General features: G+C 41.5%; 1 protein-coding gene and 1 pseudogene across 3 annotated transcripts; one reads left to right on the top strand and one right to left on the bottom strand.

Moving 5' to 3' along the window:
• Positions 1–122: 122 nt before the first annotated feature.
• On the bottom strand, positions 123–19,965 carry guk1a (guanylate kinase 1a). Of its 3 annotated transcripts, none has more exons than XM_041896399.2 (7): positions 19,543–19,965; positions 3,379–3,492; positions 3,237–3,278; positions 2,843–3,078; positions 2,587–2,671; positions 2,388–2,473; positions 123–2,231 (listed from the first exon to the last, which is right to left on the bottom strand). In XM_041896399.2, the coding sequence occupies exons 1-7, from the start codon at positions 19,565–19,567 to the stop codon at positions 2,193–2,195; spliced, it is 627 nt and encodes a 208-aa protein (XP_041752333.1). In that variant the 5' UTR covers positions 19,568–19,965; the 3' UTR covers positions 123–2,192. The 3 variants fall into 3 exon arrangements, with proteins under 3 accessions (XP_041752333.1, XP_041752332.1, XP_041752334.1); XM_041896398.2 differs by lacking the exon at positions 19,543–19,965 and adding an exon at positions 18,538–18,648; XM_041896400.2 differs by lacking the exon at positions 19,543–19,965 and adding an exon at positions 8,862–8,962.
• On the top strand, positions 18,698–27,699 carry LOC121581045 (annotated as a pseudogene).
• Positions 27,700–27,959: the final 260 nt, after the last annotated feature.

Genomic DNA, 27,959 nt, shown 5'->3' with positions numbered 1-27,959 from the left:
TTCAGGTCAGGTGCTTGGCCTTCAACCATTCTGCCATAATGCTCAGCTAATCAATGGCTGTTTTCAGCTAAGTTTTTGACTGAACTGGATCGCTTATAAAATAAAAGGATATCCAGGCAATATAGTTTCATTATTTGACTTTACTACTGTTGTAAAACACATACATAAAATGTTACTAGACATGCATATTTGTAAAACAAGGACTTGTTGAAGGCTGGGTGAACTGTCAATATCTGGCCAATGAAAACAATACATGCAAAGCAGGGCTATGACGCTTGCACCATTAACGGTTCTATTCAATCTGCATCTGGGAAGTTCAGCTTTATAGCATGATTTAAATTTAAAGGCAATGTTTCGTTTTAGTGGAAACTGCATTTACGGTAAATACTGCATATGTCGGCTCAATCGGAAATGATCTTACATTTCCATCACGGAATCTGTAACGCTTCAGCTTTACAGATTGAATAGAGCCCTAAATCATTGAAAAGTTGGTTTGTGAAAAAGTTACATAAAAATATGTTTCAATAAGTAATTTGTGCAAAGGAATGAATTTCATGTTCAAAGGGAAATCAAATACAAAGGACAATAAGCAGTGGAGCATAGTCATGGGCCACAGTAGCCTATGTCAAATAATAGTTACCAATGCACTGAATTTGGGTTGTGAATGGAAGTTGCCTTGTAAAACAAGGCATGTCAAACTACAAACTTAAAAGACATCAAAAGCTGCTGGGACAATGTAGCCTTTTTAAAAGGATGCCTTGACTTAGAACAAAAGACAGGTTTTGTGGAATTCAATGTAGACAGTTTCAAGTAAAGCTGATGCTCCGTGTTTTAAGCTTTTCTTTATTTTCCTTTGAGGACTGACACTATTTGCTCCATTTATTTAATATTCCATTGATCTTTTATTCTCATTCAATCATTTTCTGTCCAAAAAAGGCCCCCTGCATATCATTATACTACAGGTAAGATTAGTAAAATAATGATAAAAAACACAAAACATATACAATGTAAAAGTTTCACGCCTGTACAACAACAGTGAACAACAAAACATCTATTAGGGGTAAGTCGTGGTTTCAGGAAGTTCAGCTAAACTGTATAGCTGTTATAGAGTGATTAACATGATTGTAAATCCTAAATGGCAATCTTTGATTTTATTGGTGAATTAAGTCATTCTATCATCATTTCAATAGTATGGTAAAACCTACAGGGAAACTTCCAACATAGATCGCTTCACACACAAGTTGACTAGGACCCCTAGCAAACAGCAGCTAGGCTACAGTAAGTTCCTGAGATCGGCTGTAATATGAATGGATGGTGCTTCCCTGTATGACTACATAAGAGCCAGAGTTAGCTAGTGCCCAGGCCCCTGGCATTGGTTGTTAGCTGCTCTATGTTGACGCACTATTGTGAGTCAGAAATCCCTCTTTCAAAAAGAATGAAAAGGCAACATAAAAAAATATTTCTACTCTTTTACATTTCCGGCTATATCTGTTGAACCATGCTGTGGCTAATATGACAACCAATGCATTTCCGTACAACCACATTTTTAGGTCAGTTCTGCTAGACAGGAACAGAACAGAAATGTTCTAAAGTAGTACTGACAGGGCTAGTCTTTGCAGCAAGCCATGACATTTGCGAACATACCATACAAGTGTCCACTCTTGCTGAGCAAACTTGTTTATCCAGTAGATGGAATGGGTCTTGTTATTATGGTCAGAGTGAATACAAATAGAATGCTTTGGGGCTATCATACTGGTAGATGGACAGAAGAATGAATTGGCGACAGAATCTCCTGTGTGCAGTACTCCTTCATAGTAAAATAAAACAAGCAAAACATATTAGGGACCATCTCAGTCCCAGGTTAACCATTAATGGAGTATTTTTCTTTGTGGATCAAAATACAACAACTTTGAAACTGACCACCAGCCAAAGAAATAAAAACAGCAAAATAGAAGTGAACTATCTCTATTTACAGTATTTTATCATCTTAATACCTGCCTATATCTTCCAAATATGTAAAAACATAGGCTAGATATTCCTGCACACTCAAAAGGCTACCATCTGTGGTTCAGGGTGAGGCATGTTGTCTGGAGTTCCTTCCCACACCAGTATCTGACGGAATGTTCAGGATTGGAATAGGGGGCTGCCATTTTGTAAGGAGTGGCCAGGATGGCTGTCAGGTTTCTTCTCGCTTAAGACGACAAGTTGGTTTTCTGGACTTTTTTGATTTCCTGAAAAAATAAAATAGGTTTGAGGATGACATTTTGGAGATGGTGAAATTCAACACTGACAAATATATATTAATGATTTAGGATTTACTGGCAAGTTAAATGGTGCATATGGCCCAGTCCATCATACCCAGCTATGTTATGTCGATACAAACTCACCTCAATAAGGGCGTCTTTCAACTTCCCATAGGCATTTTCAAGATTATCATTGACAATGACAACGTCAAATATGCCAGGTTCCTTGCCTGAAAGATGGGGGGGAAACGTTTTAGACAACATCCTTCAACAAATTCTCAACATTTCATTTATAAACATCCAACTCTGTTATCGGCCAAAGTCTCTCCAGAATCAGACTCACTTATCTCCATGTCCACCTGAGCAGCATCTAAACGTTTCTGGAGGCTCTCCTCTGACTCAGTCTTTCTGTCCCTTAAACGTTTCTCCTAAAATGCCAAATGACAGAGGGAGACTAAGTCATGGGGGGGTGGATAGCTTTAGATCAGGAGTTACTACACATTTATAACCATATTGCACGTATATAACCAATAATATACAAGTTAAACAAGACAAAAATGACCCTAGTAAACCATTTTATAATGCCTCCTGGCTCTCACCAGGATATTCATGGACGGAGGCTGGATCGAGACATAGATGGGGTTGAGGTCTGTCGTCTTGACCGCCCTCACGCCCTGCATGTCGATGTCCAGGATGCAGATCAGGTTCTTGTCCTTGACGGCCTGCACGGAGGCCTTGCTCGTCCCGTACATGTTCCCCGAAAACACTGCGCTCTCAATGAACTCCCCTTTGTCGATGCTGGCCTGCATATACTCCCTTGTAACATAATGGTAATCTGAAACAACAATTTAAGGTTAAAAGGTTGGTTATTGAAAAGAATAAGACACAGGGGACAGCATAGGTCCCCCAAATATGGTTGAAGCTAACTAAAGTGATGTAGCAGGAGGATTTGGAGTACAAGTGTCTATCTTGGAGTTTAAAAACCCTACCTACCTTTACCATTCTCTTCACCAGGACGAGGGCTCCTTGTTGTATCTGAGGGATGAGAGCACACAATTAGATATTTTATTTCTGTAACTGACACCTCCCTGACATTTTACATGGTTAACAGGGGACTTGTGCAGAGCACACTTACGCGAGACGCTGAAGCCAAAGATGCCCTCGTACTCCTTGAGCAGGTTCTTGAGCAGCGTGCTCTTCCCAGCCCCTGACGGGCCACTCAGCACCACTGGCCTGGGTCCTGCCATAGCTGGGGGAGAGAAGGAGAGACAGGGTAAGATGAGAGGAGAAGAACACACAATCTGGAATTCCTCACTGCACTGGTTACATCACGTCTTTATGGTATGAGTTATGTAACGAGACAGAGCTCACTTTACACAAATGGTTGGAACTGGTGTCATGAGGAGAAACAGCCAGGCACAGCAGCTGTTATTCTTGAGATTAAAAACATATCTAGGCCTATCCTTTATTCACATGATGAAACTAGTAAATCTCAAGTAGCCTTTATTCAAATAGTGGTGTAATACGCCTGGTCTAAACAATACCACAAATAGGCCTAAGGGCTGAATATGAAATGGATATGACAAACCAAGTATCCTACAAAAACTGATGAATTGGTGATTCTGTAGTACACATCCTAAGCAAGACTAGTGGGACCAATTAACCCTACACCTACAGTGGTTATCATGTCCTGTTAGGCTGTTACCACGGCACCACCATGGAACAATCTAATTGGAGAGCCTAAAATAACTCTGCTGCTTCTGATTGCAAGGCAGAATAAGTTATTTCAGTAAAGCTTTTCAGTTTGCAATGACTGTTTAAAAGCTGCAATATGTAACTTTTTGGACAACCCGACCAAATGTGCATAGAAATGTGTTATAGATTTTTCATTCTCATTGAAAGCAAGCCTAAGAAGCGGTAAATCTGTTCTATGTGCCGATCTTGTCATACTCGTAATCGTATTAGTTTTACCGCACTTGATACTCATAATCTGATTTACTCGTGACCGGAAAACCCGGAAGTGCGCTTTAAAACGCCAGTAAAGCCTATACCTCAAGTGCGCATTACTGCGCTATCACTCAGAGTGCATCGTTATGTTCCTTCACTCATTCACACACATTGATAAACGACCCCGACAGATGAAAATGCACATGATTTACTTACGTAGTACTATTCAATTATCAACGAGATGGCTAATAAATAGCTCAATGCAAGGCTGGCTACTACTGCCTACATTTATTCCAGACACATTTAGATGAAGGTAGGCTAATTCACTTGCCCCATATACAGTGAGGGAAAAAAGTATTTGATCCCCTGCTGATTTTGTACGTTTGCCCACTGACAAAGAAATGATCAGTCTATAATTTTAATGGTATGTTTATTTGAACAGTGAGAGACAGAATAACAACAAACAAATCCAGAAACACGCATGTCAAAAATGTTATAAATTGATTTGCATTTTAATGAGGGAAATAAGTATTTGACCACCTCTCAATCAGAAAGATTTCTGGCTCCCAGGTGTCTTTTATACAGGTAACGAGCTGAGATTAGGAGCACACTCTTAAAGGTAGTGCTCCTAATCTCAGCTTGTTACCTGTATAAAAGACACCTGTCCACAGAAGCAATCAATCAATCAGATTCCAAACTCTCCACCATGGCCAAGACCAAAGAGCTCTCCAAGGATGTCAGGGACAAGATTGTAGACCTACACAAGGCTGGAATGGGCTACAAGACCATCGCCAAGCAGCTTGGTGAGAAGGTGACAACAGTTGGTGCGATTATTCGCAAATGGAAGAAACACAAAAGAACTGTCAATCTCCCTCGGCCTGGGGCTCCATGCAAGATCTCACCTCGTGGAGTTGCAATGATCATGAGAACGGTGAGGAATCAGCCCAGAACTACACGGAACCATAGTCACCAAGAAAACAATTGGTAACACACTACGCCGTGAAGAACTGAAATCCTGCAGCGCCCGCAAGGTCCCCCTGCTCAAGAAAGCACATATACAGGCCCGTCTGAAGTTTGCCAATGAACATCTGAATGATTCAGAGGAGAACTGGGTGAAAGTGTTGTGGTCAGATGAGACCAAAATCGAGCTCTTTGGCATCAATTCAACTCGCCGTGTTTGGAGGAGGAGGAATGCTGCCTATGACCCCAAGAACACCACCCCCACCGTCAAACATGGAGGTGGAAACATTATGTTTGGGGGTGTTTCTTTGCTAAGGGGACAGGACAACTTCACCGCATCAAAGGGACGATGGACGGGCCATGTACCGTCAAATCTTGGGTGAGAACCTCCTTCCCTCAGCCAGGGCATTGAAAATGGGTCGTGGATGGGTATTCCAGCATGACAATGACCCAAAACACACGGCCAAGGAGTGACTCAAGAAGAAGCACATTAAGGTCCTGGAGTGGCCTAGCCAATCTCCAGACCTTAATCCCATAGAAAATCTGTGGAGGGAGCTGAAGGTTCGAGTTGCCAAACGTCAGGCTCGAAACCTTAATGACTTGGAGAAGATCTGCAAAGAGGAGTGGGACAAAATCCCTTCTGAGATTTGTGCAAACCTGGTGGCGAACTACAAGAAACGTCTGACCTCTGATTGCCAACAAGGGTTTTGCCACCAAGTACTAAGTCATGTTTTGCAGAGGGGTCAAATACTTATTTCCCTCATTAAAATGCAAATCAATTTATAAAATTTTTGACATGCGTTTTTCTGGATTTTTTTGTTGTTATTCTGTCTCTCACTGTTCAAATAAACTTACCATTAAAATTAGAGACTGATCATGTCTTTGTCAGAGTGCAAACGTACAAAATCAGCAGGGGATCAAATACTTTTTTCCCTCACTGTATTGTTTCACTTTCAAGAACAACATTTATCTCCTGACACTTTTGCCACAACATTTGTACAAACAAGATAAACACCTGTTTTGAGGCCCACCTGTTTTGCAAAAAAAAAATATTTATATATATTTATATATACACACACACACAGTGTCTTGCGAAAGTTTTCACCCCCCTTGGCATTTATCCTATTTTGTTGCCTTACAACCTGGAATTAAAATGTTTTTTTGGAGGGTTTGTATAATTTACACAACATGCTCATCACTTTGAAGATGCAAAATAAAAAATTTTGTGAAACAAACTAGAAATAAGACAAAAAAACAGAATACGTGAGCGTGCATAACTATGTCTGGCGCAAACCCAACACCTCTCATCACCCCGAGAACACCATCCCCACAGTGCAGCATGGTGGTGGCAGCATCATGCTGTGGGGATGTTTTTCCATTGGCAGGGACTGGGAAACTGGTCAGAATTGAAGGAATGATAGATGGCGCTAAATACAGGGAACTTCTTGAGGGAAACCTGTTTCAGTCTTCCAGAGATTTGAGGCTGGGACGGAGGTCCACCTTCCAGCTGGACAATGACCCTAAGTATACTGCTAAAGCAACACTCGAGTGAATTAAGGGGAAACATTTAAATGTCTTGGAATGGCCTAGTCAAAGCCCAGACCTCAATCCAATTGAGAATCTATGGTATGACTTAAAGATTGCTGTACACCAGCGGAACAAATCCAACTTGAAGGAGCTAGAGCAGTTTTGCCTTGAAGAATGGGCAAAAATCCCAGTGGCTAGATGCGCCAAGCTTATGGAGACATACCCCAAGAGACTTGCAGCTGTAATTGCTGCAAAAGGTGGCTCTACAAAGTATTGACTTTGGAGGGGGGATAGTTATGCACGCTCAAGTTCTGTTTTATGTCTTATTTCTTGTTTGTTTTACAATAACAAATATTTTGCATCTTCAAAGTGGTAGGCATGTTGTGTAAATCAAATGATACAAACCCCCCAAAAATCAATTTTAATTCCAGGTTGTAAGGCAACAAAAAAGGAAAAATGCCAAGGTGGGTGAATACTTTCGCAAGCCACTGTATATTCCCCCCCTAATTTATCCTACGGTTCTGACTTGGTGTACAGGGAGAATACTGTTAAAACTAGCCCATGTTCTGAATTCTGTCGCTGTACATTTCAAAAGTGCTGAACAAATAGTTATATTGACTATGTCCGTCCTAGCTCGCTCATTAATGTCTTAATTTAAATTACGGATTGCCTCTTATCCGATCATCGTCCCCTTATGCCACAGTTTGTACATCAATTGTCAGTAGAAACCACATTTGTTTAAGCAAGTCAGCAACATCAGCTATGTTTTTCAAAAGGCAGTAAATGAGGCTGAATGAACTATTTCACTGCCAGACAAGGCTCTGCTGATAGCAAGGTGTAGCAGTGGTAAGGATTCACTCCATGGTGCTGGAAAAAAAAGCTCTGCTGTTGGGACAGCTTTATTTAGGCCATAACAGTTTGTGGGCACCGTTTGTCACCTTTATAGTGCAATTAATGTATTGTTTAGTGTTTTGTTGTCTAATGGATTTGCTGGCATGCATAAAAAACAAGGAGAGTTTACCCCACCAAGATTCATATGCTAAAATCGCCACTGGTCAATTAACATTCGAATTATCTGTCGCTAGGTAAACATGTCTAGGCGAGAAGAAATAATAGCAAGCAAGCAAGCAAGCATGGGCTTGGATCACGACATAATGACAGACGTCGTCAGCAATGGAATTATTATACCGACAGACAAAGTAGGCCTACCAAACACCGCCAAGTAGACAGACAAAAACAACCATATGACATTTACATTTAAGTAATTTAGCAGACGCTCTTATCCATAGCGACTTACAAATTGGTGCATTCAACTTAGGATAGCCAGTGGGACAACCACCCTTTTTTTCTTTTCTTTTTTTAATGGGGGGGTGGGGGTAGAAGGATTACTGTTATACTATTCCAGGTATTCCTTAAAAAGAGGTAGGGTTTCAAGTGTCTCCGGAAGGTGGTCAGTGAATCCGCTGTCCTGGCGTCGTGGGGGAGCTTGTTCCACCATTGGGGAGCCAGCAAAGTCGACAGGAAATAACTAAATTTAACAACAATGACTAGCTATGGACCGTACACGATGTTTGGAGAGTGGGATACGTCTGCCCTGAGACGAGTGAGTGAATGAAACAGAGCCGCGCGTATGTCTGTATTGGGCAATGAGCGCAGAGGGAGAGCGGCTTGTTCTAATCCAATCGTTGCAGCAGGCTCAATCGATACCCCCTCCCGTTTCTTTACAGACAGAAGAACTAGCCAATAGTTGTTTAGAGAACATAGCGCGTCACACTGTTTGAGTGAAAGAGAGATGTATGCTGGCAGCCGAAAATATTTGTTTTTCGATCACGCGCAATTACAAAAAAATACTCGTATCATAATCTTATTCGGAAAATTCTCCATATCCGTTATGATACTCCTTTTGTCCGAGTACTCGGCCCACCCTTAATTTCTATGCTTCCCGTTCTTAAATTTAGTTTTAGCATCTTTCACTTTCGGTTTTGTACACCAGCTTCAAAACACAATATTTTTGGGTTATGGAAAATATATTTCACAGCGGTTTAGATGGCACAATTACTCTCTAATCTCTACACAATGACTGCCTGTTTTGTCACAAACTGAAATTAGGCAAATTATTTAGTTGTTAGCCATATAGGCTAGATCATATAAATTATATACACTAAAGTCACTCTTCCTCCTTACCTTTGTTCACCGTCAGTAGACGTGTGAGTGAGGGAGCTGGGTGAGCAGCAGGATGTGGGAGGACAGGCTAGGCAATTGAATGAGCAGCACTATTATATGTTGGAGCCTTTGTCAATCCATGTGTTGCTTGTGGGAGGAACGCACGCGCAAACATAGTGAAACCAAATCGTTACTCCCTCCAATCACCTCTCAGTACACAGTAGTTTAAACCCTGGCCATCAGCTTGTGACATAGGCTAGGGATGGCCTTCTTTCAGGTGTCTGTAGGCCAGGCAGGTCAAACATACGACGCCTCTGCCATTATTTTGTGTTGTTATTTTATTTTTACTTTTTTGTTTAAAATAAATGCACTGTTGGTTAAGGGCTGTAAGTAAGCATTTCACTGTAATGTCTGCACCTGTTGTATTCTGCGCATGTGGCCAATAAAATTTGATTTGATGTATATATATATATATATATATATATACACACACAGTGAGGAAAAAAAGTATTTGATCCCCTGCTGATTTTGTACGTTTGCCCACTGACAAAGAAATTATCAGTCTATAATTTTAATGGTAGGTTTATTTGAACAGTGAGAGACAGAATAACAACAAAAAATTTTTTTTTTAATGTTCTAAATTATTTGCATTTTAATGAGGGAAATAAGTATTTGACCCCCTCTCAATCAGAAAGATTTCTGGCTCCCAGGTGTCTTTTATACAGGTAACGAGCTGAGATTAGGAGCACACTCTTAAAGGGAGTGCTCCTAATCTCAGTTTACCTGTATAAAAAGACACCTGTCCACAGAAGCAATCAATCAATCAGATTCCAAACTCTCCATCATGGCCAAGACCAAAGAGCTCTCCAAGGATGTCAGGGACAAGATTGTAGACCTACACAAGGCTGGAATGGGCTACAAGACCATCGCCAAGCAGCTTGGCGAGAAGGTGACAACAGTTGGTGCGATTATTCGCAAATGGAAGTAACACAAAATAACTGTCAATCTCCCTCGGCCTGGGGCTCCATGCAAGTTCTCACCTCGTGAAGTTGCAATGATCATGAGAACGGTGAGGAATCAGCCCAGAACTACACGGGAGGATCTTGTCAATGATCTCAAGGCAGCTGGGACCATAGTCACCAAGAAAACAATTGGTAACACACTACGCCGTGAAGGGCTGAAATCCTGCAGCGCCCGCAAGGTCCCCCTGCTCAAGAAAGCACATATACAGGGCCGTCTGAAGTTTGTCTATGAACATCTGAATGATTCAGAGGAGAACTGGGTGAAAGTGTTGTGGTCAGATGAGACCAAAATCGAGCTCTTTGGCATCAACTCAACTCGCCGTGTTTGGAGGAGGAGGAATGCTGCCTATGACCCCAAGATCACCATCCCCACCGTCAAACATGGAGGTGGAAACATTATGCTTTGGGGGTGTTTTTCTGCTAAGGGGACAGGACAACTTCACCGCATCGAAGGGATGATGGACGGGGCCATGTAACGTCAAATTTTGGGTGAGAACCTCCTTCCCTCAGCTAGGGCATTGAAAATGGGTATTCCAACATGACAATGACCCAAAACACACAGCCAAGGCAACAAAGGAGTGGCTCAAGAAGAGGCACATTAAGGTCCTGGAGTGGCCTAGCCAGACCTGGTGGCCAACTACAAGAAACGTCTGACCTCTGATTGCCAACAAGGGTTTTGCCACCAAGTACTAAGTCATGTTTTGCAGAGGGGTCAAATACTTATTTCCCTCGTTAAAATGCAAAACAATTTATAACATTTTTGACATGCGTTTTTCTGGATTTATTTGTTGTTATTCTGTCTCTCACTGTTCAAATAAACCTAGCATTAAAATTATAGACTGATCATGTCTTTGTCAGTGGGCAAATGTACAAAATCAGCAGGGGATCAAATACTTTTTTCCCTCACTGTACATACACACACACTTTTGATCGGTAGTATGTATATATATATATATATATATATATATATATATATATATATATATATATATATATACACACACACACAGTGGGGGGAAAAAAGTATTTAGTCAGCCACCAATTGTGCAAGTTCTCCCACTTAAAAAGATGAGAGAGGCCTGTAATTTTCATCATAGGTACACGTCAACTATGACAGACAAAATGAGGAAAAAAAATCCAGAAAATCACATTGTAGGATTTTTAATTAATTTATTTGCAAATTATGGTGGAAAATAAGTATTTGGTCAATAACAAAAGTTTCTCAATACTTTGTTATATACCCTTTGTTGGCAATGACACAGGTCAAACGTTTTCTGTGAGTCTTCACAAGGTTTTCACACACTGTTGCTGGTATTTTGGCCCATTCCTCCATGCAGATCTCCTCTAGAGCAGTGATGTTTTGGGGCTGTCGCTGGGCAACACGGACTTTCAACTCCCTCCAAAGATTTTCTATGGGGTTGAGATCTGGAGACTGGCTAGGCCACTCCAGGACCTTGAAATGCTTCTTACGAAGCCACTCCTTCATTGCCCGGGCGGTGTGTTTGGGATCATTGTCATGCTGAAAGACCCAGCCACATTTCATCTTCAATGCCCTTGCTGATGGAAGGAGGTTTTCACTCAAAATCTCACGATACATGGCCCCATTCATTCTTTCCTTTACACGGATCAGTTGTCCTGGTCCCTTTGCAGAAAAACAGCCCCAAAGCATGATGTTTCCACCCCCATGCTTCACAGTAGGTATGGTGTTCTTTGGATGCAACTCAGCATTCTTTGTCCTCCAAACACGACGAGTTGAGTTTTTACCAAAACGTTCTATTTTGGTTTCATCTGACCACATGACATTCTCCCAATCCTCTTCTGGATCATCCAAATGCACTCTAGTAAACTTCAGACGGGCCTGGACATGTACTGGCTTAAGCAGGGAGACACGTCTGACACTGCAGGAATTGAGTCCCTGGCGGCGTAGTGTGTTACTGATGGTAGGCTTTGTTACTTTGGTCCCAGCTCTCTGCAGGTCATTCACTAGGTCCCCCTGTGTGGTTCTGGGATTTTTGCTCACCGTTCTTGTGATCATTTTGACCCCACGGCGTGAGATCTTGCGTGGAGCCCCAGATCGAGGGAGATTATCAGTGGTCTTGTATGTCTTCCAATTCCTAATAATTGCTCCCACAGTTGATTTCTTCAAACCAAGCTGCTTACCTATTGCAGATTCAGTCTTCCCAGCCTGGTGCAGGTCTACAATTTTGTTTCTGGTGTCCTTTGACAGCTCTTTGGTCTTGGCCATAGTGGAGTTTGGAGTGTGACTGTTTGAGGTTGTGGACAGGTGTCTTTTATACTGATAACAAGTTCAAACAGGTGCCATTAATACAGGTAACGAGTGGAGGACAGAGGAGCCTCTTAAAGAAGAAGTTACAGGTCTGTGAGAGCCAGAAATCTTGCTTGTTTGTAGGTGACCAAATACTTATTTTCCACCATAATTTGCAAATAAATTCATTACAAATCCTACAATGTGATTTTCTGAAGAAAAAAAATCTCAATTTGTCTGTCATAGTTGACGTGTACCCATGATGAAAATTACAGGCCTCTGTCATCTTTTTAAGTGTGAGAACTTGCACAATTGGTGGCTGACTAAATACTTTTTACAATTGGTGGCTGACTAAATACTGTATACACATACATACACACACAAACACATATAGATATACACATACAGTGAGGGACAAAAGTATTTGATCCCCTGCTGATTTTGTACGTTTGCCCACTGACAAAGACATGATCAGTCTATAATTCTAATGGTAGGTTTATTTGAACAGTGAGAGACAGAATAACAAGAAAAAAATCCAGGAAAACACATGTCAAAAATTGTATGATTTGATTTGCATTTTAATGAGGGAAATAACTATTTGACCCCTCTGCAAAACATGACTTAGTACTTGGTGGCAAAACCCTTGTTGGCAATCACAGAGGTCAGACGTTTCTTGTAGTTGGCCACCAGGTTTGCACACATCTCAGGAGGAATTTTGTCCCACTCCCCTTTGCAGATCTTCTCCAAGTCATTAAGGTTTCGAGGCTGACTTTTGGCAACTCGAAACTTCAGCTCCCTCCACAGATTTTCTATGGGATTAAGGTCTGGAGACTGTCTAGGCCACTCCAGGACCTTAATGTGCTTCTTCTTCAGCCACTCCTTTGTTGCCTTGGCTGTGTGTTTTGGGTCAATGTCATGCTGGAAAACCCATCCACGACCCATTTTCAATGCCCTGGCTGAGGGAAGGAGGTTCTCACCCAAGATTTGACGGTACATGGCCCCGTCCATTGTCCCTTTGATGCGGTGAAGTTGTCCTGTCCCCTTAGCAGAAAAACACCCCCAAAGCATAATGTTTCCACCACCACGTTTGACGGTGGGAATGGTGTTCTTGGGGTCATAGGCAGCATTCCTCCTCCTCCAAACACGGCGAGTTGAGTTGATGCCAAAGAGCTCAATTTTGGTCTCATCTGACCACAACACTTTCACCCAGTTCTCCTCTGAATCATTTAGATGTTCATTGGCAAACTCCAGATGGGCCTGTATATGTCCTTTCTTGAGCAGGGGGACCTTGCGGGTGCTGCAGGATTTCAGTCCTTCACGGCGTAGTGTGTTACCAATTGTTTTCTTGATGACTATGGTCCCAGCTGCCTTGAGATCATTGACAAGATCCTCCCGTGAAGTTCTGGGCTGATTCCTCACCGTTCTCATGATCATTGCAACTCCACGAGATGAGATCTTGCATGGAGCCCCAGGCCAAGGGAGATTGACAGTTATTTTGTGTTTTTCCATTTGTGAATAATCGCACCAACTGTTGTCACCTTCTCACCAAGCTGCTTGGCGATGGTCTTGTAGCCCATTCCAGCCTTGTGTATGTCTACAATCTTGTCCCTGACAACCTTGGAGAGCTATTTGTCATGGCCATGGTGGAGAGTTTGGAATCTGATTGATTGATTGCTTCTGTGGACAGGTGTCTTTTATACAGGTAAACTGAGATTAGGAGCACTCCCTTTAAGAGTGTGCTCCTAATCTCAGCTCGTTACCTGTATAAAAGACACCTGGGAGCCAGAAATCTTTCTGATTGAGCGGGGGTCAAATACTTATTTCCCTCATTAAAATGCAAATCAATTCATAACATTTTTGACATGCGTTTTTCTGGATTTTTTGGTTGTTATTCTGTCTCTCACTGTTCAAATAAACCTACCATTAAAATTATAGACTGATCACATCTTTGTCAGTGGGCAAACGTACAAAATCAGCAGGGGATCAAATACTTTTTTCCCTCACTGTTTGTATATACATCTACATACACACATACATACACACATACATACATACATACATACATACATACACTACCATTCAAGTTTGGGGTCACATAGAAATGTCCTTGTTTACGAAATAAAAACTTTTTTTTTGTCCATTCAAATAACATCAAATTGATCAGAAGTACAGTGTAGACATTGTTAATGTTGTAAATGGCTATTGTAGCTGGAAACTGCTGATTTTTAAATGGAATATCTACATAGGCATACAGAGGCCCATTATCAGCAACCATCAGTCCTGTGTTCCAATTAAAAAGCTATATCTTAGACTGGCCAATAAAAAGAAAAGATTAAGATGGGCAGTCTGAGATATGGCTTTTTCTTTGCAACTCTGCCTAGGAGGTCAGCATACCGGAGTCACCTCTTCACTGTTGACATTGAGACTGGTGTTTTGCGGGTACTATTTAATGAAGCTGCCAGTTGAGGACCTGTGAGGCGACTTTCTAATGTATTTGTCCTCTTGCTCAGTTGTGCACCGGGGCCTCCCACTCCTCTTTCTATTCTGGTTAGAGCCAGTTTGCGCTGTTCTGTGAAGGGAGTAGTACACAGCGTTATACGAGATCTTCAGTTTCTTGACAAGAATAGCCTTCATTTCTCAGAACAAGAATAGACTGATGAGTTTCAGAAGAAAGTTATTTGTTTCTGGCCATTTTGAGCCTGTAATCGAACCCACAATTGCTGATGCTCCAGACACTCAACTAGTCTCAAGAAGGCCCGTTTAATTGCTTCTTTAATCAGCACAACAGTTTTCAGCTGTGCTAACATAATTGCAAAAGGGTTTTCTAATGATCAGTTAGCCTTTTAAAAAGGATAAACTTGGATTAGCAAACACAACGTGCCATTGGAACACATGACTGATGGTTTCTGATAATGGGCCTCTGTACACCTATGTAGATATTCCGTTAAAAATCAGCAGTTTCCAGCTACAATAGCCATTTACAACATTAACAATGTCTACACTGTATTTCTGAATAATTTGATGTTATTTTAAATGGACAAAAAAAATTGCTTTTCTTTCAAAATGTATGTATGTACGTACGTACGTACGTATATATATATATATATATATATATATAGCTTTTAATATGCTTTGGGGGGAGGGGGGGAATATGAACTCAATATACTTTTAAATGACTAAAACCAAATCAAAGCTATGTAGAAATGATAATGAGCCTACATTCATACAGTTTCTTGACTGTGTCCAGTTCTTTAATAATCACTGAAATTAAAGCTAGACAGTCAGGGAGCATCGAGAATTCCCAAAACTATTTTTTTTTGCACATTTTAACAGAATACTAATTTTCAGTGCGGCCCTTAATGCGGCCCCCGATGCAAAATGAGTTTGACACTCCTGCTCTAGGCTACGAAAATGATAAACCAATCATGCAAAACACAAAATAAACTCAGATGAGCAATTATCTATCATACAACAGTCTACATACCACAGCCTTTTCCATTACTATTAAACATTGCAAACATATCAAGACCTAGCCTATATCTCATAAATGACTAAATAAAGGCCTATTCATTCCACAAAATAGGTCTATTGCACTTCACTATTAAACGACCATGCCATCTATGCATTGCTAGTCAATAGGCTACTTACTGAAAAGTCAGTGGGTTTGGGTAGATGTCCAAAAATAACACTCCATGCGGATGACGTGTCATATTTAGCTATAGTGCTGCCTACTCCGCATAAATCTATAGATGCTAATTTAAAGGAACAAGAGTTGTCTGCAGAAAAAGGAGTTTGCAATAATAGCCATGTAGCCTATGAATCCATAAGCTATTTTCCATACTTTTAAATGTTTCTCTCTTGTAATAGGCTAAATCAGACCAGATAAACCCAGCTTCAGCTTAACCCAATCCTTGGCTCACCCCTTGCAAGAAAGATGCATGCACTGAGGTTTTCCTGACAGCTGCATGTGACAGGCATTCATTCTCCACCGCCTCTTGAATGTTTAAAACCACAAACAAATGCACAGCTCCTTTCAATGTCAGAATCAGAGTAATGGTCTTGACTCTGGGATGCATAGAGTCAGACTATTTTCTGTCCATATGTTGTTGTGACAGACTAACAATATGGTTTATCCAGTCAAATGTCATGCGTAATAAAGTAACCGCACCATTGCCCATTCCCATCCATATAGATCTAGCTGGGTCTAGATCTAGCTTTTTCTTACTTTCAGTCAGAATAGCAGCCAGAAATTGTGAATTTCCAAAGGTGACAAGTTAAAGATTATTTTCACTAACACATCCCAAAAGAATTGGGTCTTCAACAGCACCATACATAGGTTGAGCCTATAAGATTTCCGTAACACCTCAAGGCACCACTTTTCAAATGTGACAGAAAACAAGGAGCATGTGAGCTGACTGCAGGCATGGGATAAAGCTAGTTCAAAAAGGTTACAGGAAACAGTCTGCATGCCATTACAGATTTGGACTAGGTTAACCCATATATGTGTTCCACTGTTCCACAGCATGTGATCGGTCTTTGGCAGACAGTGACCAACCTTTCATCATGTAAAATCAGTTGGAGCTTACTTTCATTAGGCTACTACTGATTAGTAGTTATTGCAGTCAGCTGCAGCCTGCAATATGAACAAAGTGCTCAGTCACGTAAGATAGATTACACGTGTGTAGGCTATGCATAAGGGAGGATATGCTTAATTTTGAAAGTATATTTAATTTCTTCCCAGTACAGGGACCTCCTATGTGTGCATGCGCATTTATTTAAACATTTTATGGGCCTAATAATAGAATAACATATTGAATCCCTATTAATTTAATAGGATCCCTATGGGCCTAATAGTAAAGATTTGTTGTCTAACTTTTAAAATGTATTAGCCTACCTTTTAATGTGTCATAAACACAACCAGTCATGATGTTTCCATCTGATTGTCAAACAGTTACTTCAGAAGGCTCATGTAGACTACCTGCACATATTACTCAGGGACGGCGGAATGTCAGGGGGGGGAAAAATAGTTAAGCCTAATTTAGATTTGTTTCTGCTGTTTGCGCACTTATCTCTTCCTTGGCAAAATGTATGACATTTGGTAGGCTATTTGTTAATCAACTTGTCTATAATTAGATACGTTCAGCTTCTCTGCTGTCATTACTTGATGCTAGTCTAGAACAGGGTTTTCCTAACTCGGTCCCTTGGCACTCAGGAGTCGTGTTAAAGCAGAATTCTGCATTTTCATGCAGAAAAAAAAAAAAAAACGATATCTTGCTGCGTTTTGTAAACGCAGATCTAAAAATGTTTCTTATTGTAATTTCTGCTCAGCATCAGACTCATTTTGTGCTTTAGTTACACTTCTCCACTTGGATGAGAATTCACAAACTGGCATTCTATCAGCAGACGGCACTCGGACTGATATGCACGTAGTCCTGTGTAGCTCAGTTGGTAGAGCATGGCGCTTGCAACGCCAGGGTTGTGGGTTCGATTCCCACGGGGGACCAGTATGAAAAAATTTATGCACTCACTAACTAATTCGCTCTGGATAAGAGCGTCTGCTAATTTACTAAAATGTAAAATGTAGCTGTGTTTCTCTGGTAAGATTTTTTATTACTTTTTTAAAACTTAGAAAGAATGTTGCCAACCACATGTCCTACGGTAAACATTAGAAATATGATGGTCATGCAAAGAATAAATTGCTTTTTCATTGTAAGCTCATTTACTTGTGTGGCTTCTAGCCAAATAGCGTTGCACTTCTGTTTTCACGAAAATGAAGCTATTTTCTGCCGAATGTGTTGCACTAACCCATTTTGTGTGAAAGGAAAACTATAGTTGCACGCCCCTGATCACAGGGGGGGCAGGACCACATTTTGGGAATCCCTATTTTATGCAGTTAAAATAAGGCAACAAAATAAAAATCCATTCAACAATAAAAGTAGACAAAAGCTGCAAATCCAGGTCCAATCTGTACTAACAATACATTTCAATTTTCTCACCATATTGTCCCTCATTATAAATCACAGGCATGCTAGCTTTCTAGAAACACCAAGTTGAAGATAGCTAAACGTTGACACCTAATTTATGCAGCACGCCATAATAGGGCCATGTAAATGACTTTGACACCTAATTTAGGCACCACTTATACCATCTATAGCAGGTTGGACTTCTAATAGCTGTGTGGGAGAGGATAGATGATGATTATGTAAACAAGACATTTTGAACTTCAACATAAACGGACAGAGAATTAGATAGCTAATATCATCTTCAGTCAAATAATGGAAGACGGATTGACAAATGTTTATGGCCTGTGTGACAGACTGGCTAGCTTCTTCAGTGATAAAGCCGGGAAACAGCAGGGTTATTGACACCTTTTATAGACTAGCGGTCAAAATAGTCTATATCATCCTACCTGAGAAGAGCCTGGAGAAATACCTCATATACATCTGCAATGACTGCGGTCCAAGATCTCAATAATGTCTCCAAGGCGTCTTCTCCCTCTTCTGTCTACTTTTTGTGTGAGAGCCATAACAGATTGTGTTTCGACGTCATCATCACGAGCCAAATAAACCAGTAATTCTTAAGCGTTTAGACTGCGCGTGCTATACACATAATTCCACAGCTCGTTTGGCAATATACAACCAACTCAATGTATAAAGCTAATTAATCGAATTGTTTGATAAACGTATTTTACAGTGGTAGCAGATTTAGCATTACGAACTGAGTAATGAACGCCCCCAGCTAAATGAGCTATCTGCGCACATGCTGATCGTGCAAACGCCCGAGAAACAGAGCAGTTTGCAACGGTGTTGTGTACTTAGTTTTTCAAAGGTTCAGTTAGCGACATTTCTTCAAAATACTAAAAGGTTACTCAACGTACTTCTAACCATCTCGCTTGCGTTATAATCCAAGTGCTAGCATCTCGCCCGAGGCGAACGTGGAAGAGAAACTGGCAGGAAAGTCAGAAGGAAACTCCCCGGATGGACATCAATACAGGGCCTAGCGCGCACGTGTAAACAAAGCTTTCATCGTTTATCTTGATTAAACTCGGAAATTATGTTAGGTGCCTCGAGATCTGGGGGTGTAAGGGGAGGCCAAGACCAGTTCAACTGGGACGATGTGAAAGGCGATAAACACAGGGAAAACTACCTCGGTAAGTGGAGTAAAATGGGCATCCATCCCATCGTCAACGACAGTGTGGTGCTAACTGTCTAGTCAGCTTTGCAAATACAGGGCGACTAGCTAACTGTTAAGTAGGTCAATTTTACTTTCTAGTTAGATGCTTGTTAGTACCTTCAGTAAGGGTGGCAATGTATAATAATCGATCATGTAGCTAGCTACTTTAAGCTAGCAATAGTAGCTAACTGTTAGCGTGATAGCCTGTAAACATTTCTCCACGAATGCCACGTTCTCTTACCTTTTTTCTTATTGTAGTCTCTCATTACATTGCTTGTGAGTAACTCAGTATCTGCCTGAAACGTACTCTTTTGGTAAACCTAACTATGTCGAAATGATAAACTTCATAAAGCCAAGCGCACACAGCTGACACCTTTATTTAATACTGGCAAGATCCATGGAGAGCAGCCACGCACACTCGACTGCAGTTGGTCAGGGAATGTGAAAGCTAACGTTACGTAGCTAACTTAGTAGGCGCACAGATATAGCTTGCTATGAGAAAGTAGCCATATAATATATACACTATACTGAACAAAAATATAAACGCAACTATTTATTTGATTTTACTGAGTTTCATAGGAGGGAATCAGTAAAATGAAATACATTTGTTTAATCAGCTTATTGATATGCCACACCTGTCAGGTGGATGGATTATCTTGGCAAAGAGAAATGCTCACTAACAGAGATGTAAACAAATTTGTGCACAGAATTTGAGAGAGAAGCTTTTTGTGCATATTGAAAATGTCTGGGATTTTTTATTTCAGCTCATGAAACATGGGACCAACACTTTACATGTTGCGTTTTATATTTTTGTTCAGTGTACATAGCCAAAAGTATGTGGATACTCCTTCAAATTAGTGGATTCGGCTATTTCAGCCACACCCGTTGCTGACCGGTGTATAAAATCGAGAACACAGCCACGCAATTTCCATAGACAAACATTGGCAGTATAATTTCCCATACTAAAGAGCTCAGTGACTTTCAACGTGGCACCATCATAGGATGCCAACTTTCCAACAAGTCAGTTCGTCAAATTTCTGCCCTGCTACTGCTGTTATTGTGAAGTGGAAACGTCTAAGAGCAACAACGGCTCAGCCGCAAAGTGGTAGGCCACACAAGCTCACAGAACGGGACCGCTGAAGCGTGTATTGACTAAAAATCGTTGCAACACTCACTACCAAGTTCCAAACTGCCTCTGGAAGGAACGTCAGCACAAGAACTGTTCGTCTGGAGCTTCATGAAATGGGTTTCTGTGGCCGAGCAGCCGCACACAAGCCTAAGATCACCATGCGCAATGCCAAGCGGCGGCTGGAGTGGTGTAAAGCTCGCCGCCATTGGTTTTGGCGGATGCCTGGAGAACACTACCTTCCCGAATGCATAGTGCCAACTGTACATTTTGGTGGAGGAGGAATAATGGTCTGGGGCTGTTATTCATGGTTCGGGCTAGGCCCCTTACTTCCAGTGAGGGGAAATCTTAATGCTACAGCGTACAATGTTATTCTAGACGATTCTGTGCTTAGAACTTTGTGGCAACAGTTTGGGGAAGGCCCTTTCCTGTTTCAGTATGACAATGCCCCCGTGCACAAAGCGAGGTCCATACAGAAATGGTTTGTCACGATCGGTGTGGAAGAACTTGACTGGCCTGCACACAGCCCTGACCTCAACCCCATGGAACACCTTTGGGATGAATTGGAACACTGACTGCGAGCCAGGCCTAATCACGCAAAGTAAGTGCCCAACCTCACTAATGCTCTTGTGGCTGAATGGAAGCAAGTCCCCGCAGCAATGTTCCAACATCTAGTGGAAAGCCTTCCCAGAAGAGTGGAGGCAGTTAAAGCAGGAAAGGGGGGACCAACTCCATATTAATGCCCATAATTTTGGAATGAGATGTCTGACGAGCAGGTGTCCACATACACACTACATGTCCCAAAGTACTGTATGTATGTGTATGTATGTACAGTGAGGGGAAAAAAAAGTATTTGATCCCCTGCTGATTTTGTACGTTTGCCCACTGACAGACATAATCAGTCTATAATTTTAATGGTAGGTTTATTTGAACAGTGAGAGACAGAATAACAACAAAGAAATCTAGAAAAACGCATGTCAAAAATTTTATAAATTGATTTGCATTTTAATTAGGGAAATAAGTATTTGACCCCTCTGCAAAAGATGACTTAGTACTTGGTTGCAAAACCCTTGTTGGCAATACATTTACATTACATTTTAGTCATTTAGCAGACGCTCTTATCCAGAGCGACTTACAGGAGCAATCACAGAGGTCAGACGTTTCTTTTAGTTGGCCACCAGGTTTGCATACATCTCAGGAGGGATTTTGTCCCACTCCTCTTTGCAGATCTTCTCCAAGTCATTAAGGTTTCGAGCCTGACGTTTGGCAACTCGAACCTTCAGCTCCCTCCACAGATTTTCTATGGGATTAAGGTCTGGAGACTGGCTAGGCCACTCCAGGACCTTAATGTGCTTCTTCTTGAGCCACTCCTTTGTTGCCTTGGCTGTGTGTTTTGGGTCATTGTCATGCTGGAATACCCATCCACGACCCATTTTCAATGCCCTGGCTGAGGGAAGGAGGTTCTCACCCAAGATTTGACGGTACATGGCCCCGTCCATCGTCCCTTTGATGCGGTGAAGTTGTCCTGTCCCCTTAGCAGAAAAACACCCCCAAAGCGTAATGTTTCCACCTCCATGTTTGACGGTGGGGATGGTGTTCTTGGGGTCATAGGCAGCATTCCTCCTCCTCCAAACACAGCGAGTTGAGTTGATGCCAAAGAGCTCGATTTTGGTCTCATCTGACCACAACACTTTTAGCTAGTTCTCCTCTGAATCATTCAGATGTTCATTGGCAAACTTCAGACGGGCCTGTATATGTGCTTTCTTGAGCAGGCGCTGTAGGATTTCAGTCCTTCACGGCGTAGTGTGTTACCAATTATTTTCTTGGTGACTATGGTCCCAGCTGCCTTGAGATCATTGACAAGATCCTCCTGTGTAGTTCTGGGCTGATTCCTCACCGTTCTCATGATCGTTGCAACTCCACAAGGTGAGATCTTGCATGGAGCCCCAGGACGAGGGAGATTGACAGTTCTTTTGTGTTTCTTCCATTTGCGAATAATCACACCAACTGTTGTCACCTTCTCACCAAGCTGCTTGGCGATGGTCTTGTAGCCCATTCCAGCCTTGTGTAGGTCTACAATCTTGTCCCTGACATCCTTGGAGAGCTCGTTGGTCTTGGCCATGGTGGAGAGTTTGGGATCTGATTGATTGATTGCTTCTGTGGACAGGTGTCTTTTATACAGGTAACAAGCTAAGATTGGGAGCACTCCCTTTAAGAGTGTGCTCCTAATCTCAGCTCGTTACCTGTATAAAAGACACCTGGGAGCCAGAAATCTTTCTGATTGAGAGGGGGTCAAATACTTATTTCCCTCATTAAAATGCAAATCAATTTATAACATTTTTGACATGCGTTTTTCTGGATTTTTTTGTTGTTATTCTGTCTCTCACTGTTCAAATAAACCTACCATTAAAATTATAGACTGAGCATTTCTTTGTCAGTGGGCAAACCTACAAAATCAGCAGGGGATCAAATACTTTTTTCCCTCACTGTATATGTGTATACATATACATTGTGTGTGTGTATGTATAATATAATATGCCATTTAGCAGACGCTTTTATCCAAAGCGACTTACAGTCATGTGTGCATACATTTTTACGTATGAGTGGTCCCGGGGATCAAACCCACTACCCTGACGTTACAAGCGCCATGCTCTACCAATTGAGCTACAGAGGACCACATGTATGAATTGACTAACTTGAAACGTTGTGCAATTTGGAGATGTTCTCCAAATTAATACGCTGGTCACGATAACTGTTTTTCAAAGGTTTTACAACACTGCAGCCAGGAGGAGAGCGGAGCATTGTTGCAAAATCTTAGATTTCTAGATATCACCCTGAGGAAGAATAGTTATAATAATCACTTCTGTGTTTGGAAAATCAAACCGAATTAAACTTTATGTATAACTTCATTACTAAAGCCATGTCTCTGATTTGGGCACGCATGCTTGCATTTGGAGTAAAGTTACATCCCTGTTATTGTTTAATCCCCAGGGAACTCCCTTATGGCACCAGTGGGGCGATGGCAGAAAGGCTAAGATCTGACGTGGTATGCCAAAGACAAAACAGGCGGTGTCAAGCCTATGTCAAGAGAAGAGGAGCTTGACGCTGTGAAGGCAGCAGAGCAAGAGGCACTGATTGCTGCCCTGTAAGAGGAACATTACACAGAAATAAGAACCTTACAGAAATATTAGAATCAAAAGTCAAACTAATATGTCTTATTCTTTCTTTTCAGAGGCCACAATACTATAAAGAGACAACCAACTGCCTGACCAAAGAGGTGCTTCTTTTTTTCCTTCATAGTGTTTTTGAGACACATTTGTATTATGTGCTTTTTGTTGCACAAGTCCTAGATTGTATGTTTTGGATCACAATCATGTCTTCATTTTATAGTATCACAACTGCATTCGACCAGGGAAGATACAATTCAATTTAGTTTCAATCAATCATTATTATTATTATTATTATTATTTTATTTTTTTGCACTTGTCACACTGTTTTACAGTAACTAGCCTAGATCCCAAATAGCAAGCAGAATCCATTTCCAATCATATTTGATCATAAATCTTAGGGATGAGTACATGATTGCTTTAATGTCGATTGCAATGTGCCCAACAGGACCTTGCAGAAGGGAGGAGGTGGAAGCTGAGGACAGAGATGTGGATAGAGTCTCAGGCCTTGGAAGCTCCGGGTAACTGACTGTCTGCTATTTGCAAAAGTGTTTGTTGCTGAAATGTTAGGCTCTGGTTCTGTATTACAGTAGGAGATTCCACCAACAAGATATTAATGGTTTTGGAACCACTGTGGCTCTTGAGTTGTGTTTATGTATCCTCAGTTTAGAGATGTTATTTAATTTTTTACCCCTTCTACGCATTATCTCACGTCGCTCTTTAGACTCTATTTTTGTAGCAGCGTACATAAGTCCATGGCAGAGTATCCCCTTGGAATTCAAGTGGGAAAAAAGAGTGCTTGCCATATTGGATTTGAGTGTACTAGTTGAGTAATTATGAATATGTTTTCTGTCACCAGTGCAACATCACAGAAAATTGTGTTTTCCCAACAGGAGAAGGAAGCTGCCAAAATAGGCTTGTCAGTCTTTACAGTAAGTTTATTTTTATGCTCTCTGTGTAGAACATCCAAACTCAAAGTTTAGCTATCCAGAATAGTACACAACAATGTGTTGGTGTGTTAATCCATTTGTGTTAGCTACACATTTGTAGCTCAGTGCCGTTTTAAGATTAGGGAGGGCACTTTTTTTTTATGAGCATGGCCTTATTTCTATTACAGCATATTGAATGACTGTCATTCATATTCCATTCACCCAGTTAAATGTAACAGCGATAGGTTTAGGCTACTACATAATACTCAAATTTGCCCTAAATCCATCGTGAGGTCGAGAGACAAATTGGTGTAATCAAGGTGACAGACAGTGACAGTGATAGGTCGGAGGACGTCGTCCGGAAGTTGTCATAATAACTGTGTAAGTCTATGAAACGGGGTGAGAACCATGAGCCTCCTAGGTTTTGTTCTGAAATCAATGTACCCAGAGGATGGAAAATAGCTGTCCTCCGGCTACACTATTGAACTATCCTAGAAGATGCTGTTGAGGTTACTGTAGACTTTCATTGCAAAACAATGTTTTAATCAGTTATTTGGTGACGTGAATATATTTAGTATAGTTTTATCTAAAAAGGATAACTTTTAATTTTTATGAAATTCACTGAGTAGGATGGTCCTCCCCTTGTTCCTCTGAGGAGCCTCCACTGGTGTAGCTACATGATTTATCCAGTTTGGGAATTGATGCTGTAATAGACATGTTAGATGTTACATGATTATGGTCATAATGGAGAGCATTGTTTTCACAGCACCATAAAACAGAAGGGAAGTCTGGATGCCAGGAAGCCTCTGCAAGAAAGATGTCTGAGAACACAGAGAAACAGGACATCAAATCAAATTTTATTGGCCACATGCGCCGAATACAACAGGTGCAGACATTACAGTGAAATGCTTACTTACAGCCCTTAACCAACAGTGCATTTATTTTTAACAAAAAAGTAAAAATAAAACAACAACAAAAAAGTGTTGAGAAAAAAAGAGCAGAAGTAAAATAAAATAACAGTAGGGAGGCTATATATACAGGGGGGTACCAGTGCAGAGTCAATGTGCGGGGGCACCGGCTAGTTGAGGTAGTTGAAGTAATATGTACATGTGGGCAGAGTTAAAGTGACTATGCATAAATAATTAACAGAGTAGCAGCAGCGTAAAAGGATGGGGTGGGGGGGCAGTGTAAATAGTCCGGGTAGCCATGATTAGCTGTTCAGGAGTCTTATGGCTTGGGGGTAGAAGCTGTTGAGAAGTCTTTTGGACCTAGACTTGGCACTCCGGTACCGCTTGCCGTGCGGTAGCAGAGAGAACAGGCTATGACTAGGGTGGCTGGAGTCTTTGACAATTTTGAGGGCTTTCCTCTGACAACGCCTGGTATAGAGGTCCTGGATGGCAGGAAGCTTGGCCCCGGTGATGTACTGGGCCGTACACACTACCCTCTGTAGTGCCTTGCGGTCAGAGGCCAAGCAGTTGCCATACCAGGCGGTGATGCAACCAGTCAGGATGCTCTCGATGGTGCAGCTGTATAATTTTTTGAGGATCTGAGGACCCATGCCAAATCTTTTCAGTCTCCTGTCACATGGATCAAAGGTAATGTGTTTTTGATCACATATTGTATTGACAATCGATGTCCTGAGGTACATTTCTTCAGATTACTGTCTCAACAACAAAAATCAAAAGACTTGTCCGTTATATTTTCCATTCATAGACTTTAGAGCAGCAAAAAGAAGAAAGGAAAAGAGAAAAAAAGAGGAAGATTCAGAGAAGAGACTCATCCTCCTCTTCAGATTCAGACAGTGACAGTAAAAGGTTAGCATGTTTCTGCCTTTTTAGACCTGCAGGTCATTTGTACATATTATCCTGATGCCTTTTTAAAATGATAATACAACATTTATCACAAGAAACTGAACACCAATGTCCTAATAATGCTACAAGACAAGTCCTTGCCTTTGGCACTAGAGGGCGCTAAATCACTGTTGAAGAGGGAGGTGAAGCTGGTTTTTGGTTCCATCTCAAAAGCTGAGTTTTTGTGCCAAACTTGAAAAGTTTTGTCAACCATAAACTTTGTATGCTTGGTCGAAATATAGAACAGGTTGTAGCTACCCTTACTAAGGATGTCAGTTAATGTGTCCAGCTGCTTAATTCTGTGGTAATACAGGACAGTGATGAAAAAGGAGTCTTAGGATGTTTAGCAACAGGAAGAGGTAGTCTTATGAAATTTAAAATGGGTGTAGGGTTGATTTGAACTGAGTGAATGCATCATCCAGCCAATGTAATGCTTATCTTGTTGTTTGGGGTTGGGGGGGAGGCCTTATTTATTATTCTCCTATGGAACCGAGATAGTTATCATCCTCTATAGATGAGGTAAAGGTTTGTATCATAACATTAAGTGTATCTCTGCTTTATCTTCCTCAGCCAGCTCTCACAACAGCTTACTTCGACCCCCACCTACTAGTCCCAATCATTGATTGTTTGTGTGTGTGTGTTTTACTCCTCAGGCGCAGAAAGGACCACCATCATCATAATCCATCATGCCTCAGTCAGACTGGAGCCAGACCCCATGACAGCCATTCAAGGGGGGGGCCAAAGGGCGAGCGCCACCCCTCCTCCTCCCAACGACGCCAGCAGAGGCATGACACAGACTCCTCCGACAGGGGGTCCCCTGTACCCCGTCACCGTGCTAGCTACAAGGCAGCCCCTGCTGCTCCTACACAAAGCCACAGGCGGCGCCATGACACAGACTCGGACGATTAAGTTCCCCCTAACCCCCCAATCAGACACACGCAGAGGGAGAGGAGCCCTCTTGTCCACAGCCGAGCAGCTTGACTGGTCTATGGACTGTCCTCTTGTACCTCTGGACTGGACTCAGTGGGCTGTGGTTGAGAACAGTGTGTCAATCTGTAGGCTACTCCTCAAACCACCCGCAGGCTTGTGACCTTGCTTGAACTGATCATCGTTTTTATCTGTTTAATTTGTGTCTTGGTTATCTTTTTTCTGAACCAGCACAAATGTATTTTATGATCTGAGTCTAGCTACCAAAATTGAAGGACATTTTGCCACTATTCATGCAAGTAAATCAGGTACTAGTAAGTACTGAAAGCAAGATAAGTAGATGTGTACTTGGTGCTGAAATTATGTTACTGTCAATAAAAACTTTTGCTGTCCAAGATATTTAATTCTGGTGTCACACTTGCCCATACCACCAGCAAAAAAAAACATACGTGGGCCAACAATTGTTTGTCTCCTCTCCTATTTGGTTTGTCTCTCTTGGTCATCAGTTGAAAATCCTCTCATTCTGATGCTTATGGTCTCCAATACATCTCTCCATCCCACTGTGCCTCCTGCACTACTCAGCAGCTTTGCTCCTTTTCTTTCCTCCATCAAGCCAGAACTCCTTTGTCTCCATCCCTCCTTTCTGTTCTAGGTTCAGC

Source organism: Coregonus clupeaformis, chromosome 14 (genome assembly GCF_020615455.1).
Source record: "Coregonus clupeaformis isolate EN_2021a chromosome 14, ASM2061545v1, whole genome shotgun sequence".
In the NCBI taxonomy this organism is placed as follows: domain Eukaryota; kingdom Metazoa; phylum Chordata; class Actinopteri; order Salmoniformes; family Salmonidae; genus Coregonus; species Coregonus clupeaformis.
Note: the sequence above shows the minus strand (reverse complement) of the source record. Positions and strands in the feature narration are given on the sequence as shown.

Coding starts and splice junctions, on each gene's coding strand:
- guk1a (XM_041896398.2), bottom strand. CDS start 18,571: ATGTATATGAGGTATTTCTCCAGGCTCTTCTCAG. Junction 3,493..18,537: donor TTTCTCCAGGCTCTTCTCAG/GTAGGATGATAT, acceptor TCTCTCCCCCAG/CTATGGCAGGACCCAGGCCA. Junction 3,079..3,236: donor TGGTGAAGAGAATGGTAAAG/GTAGGTAGGGTT, acceptor TTGTTGTTTCAG/ATTACCATTATGTTACAAGG.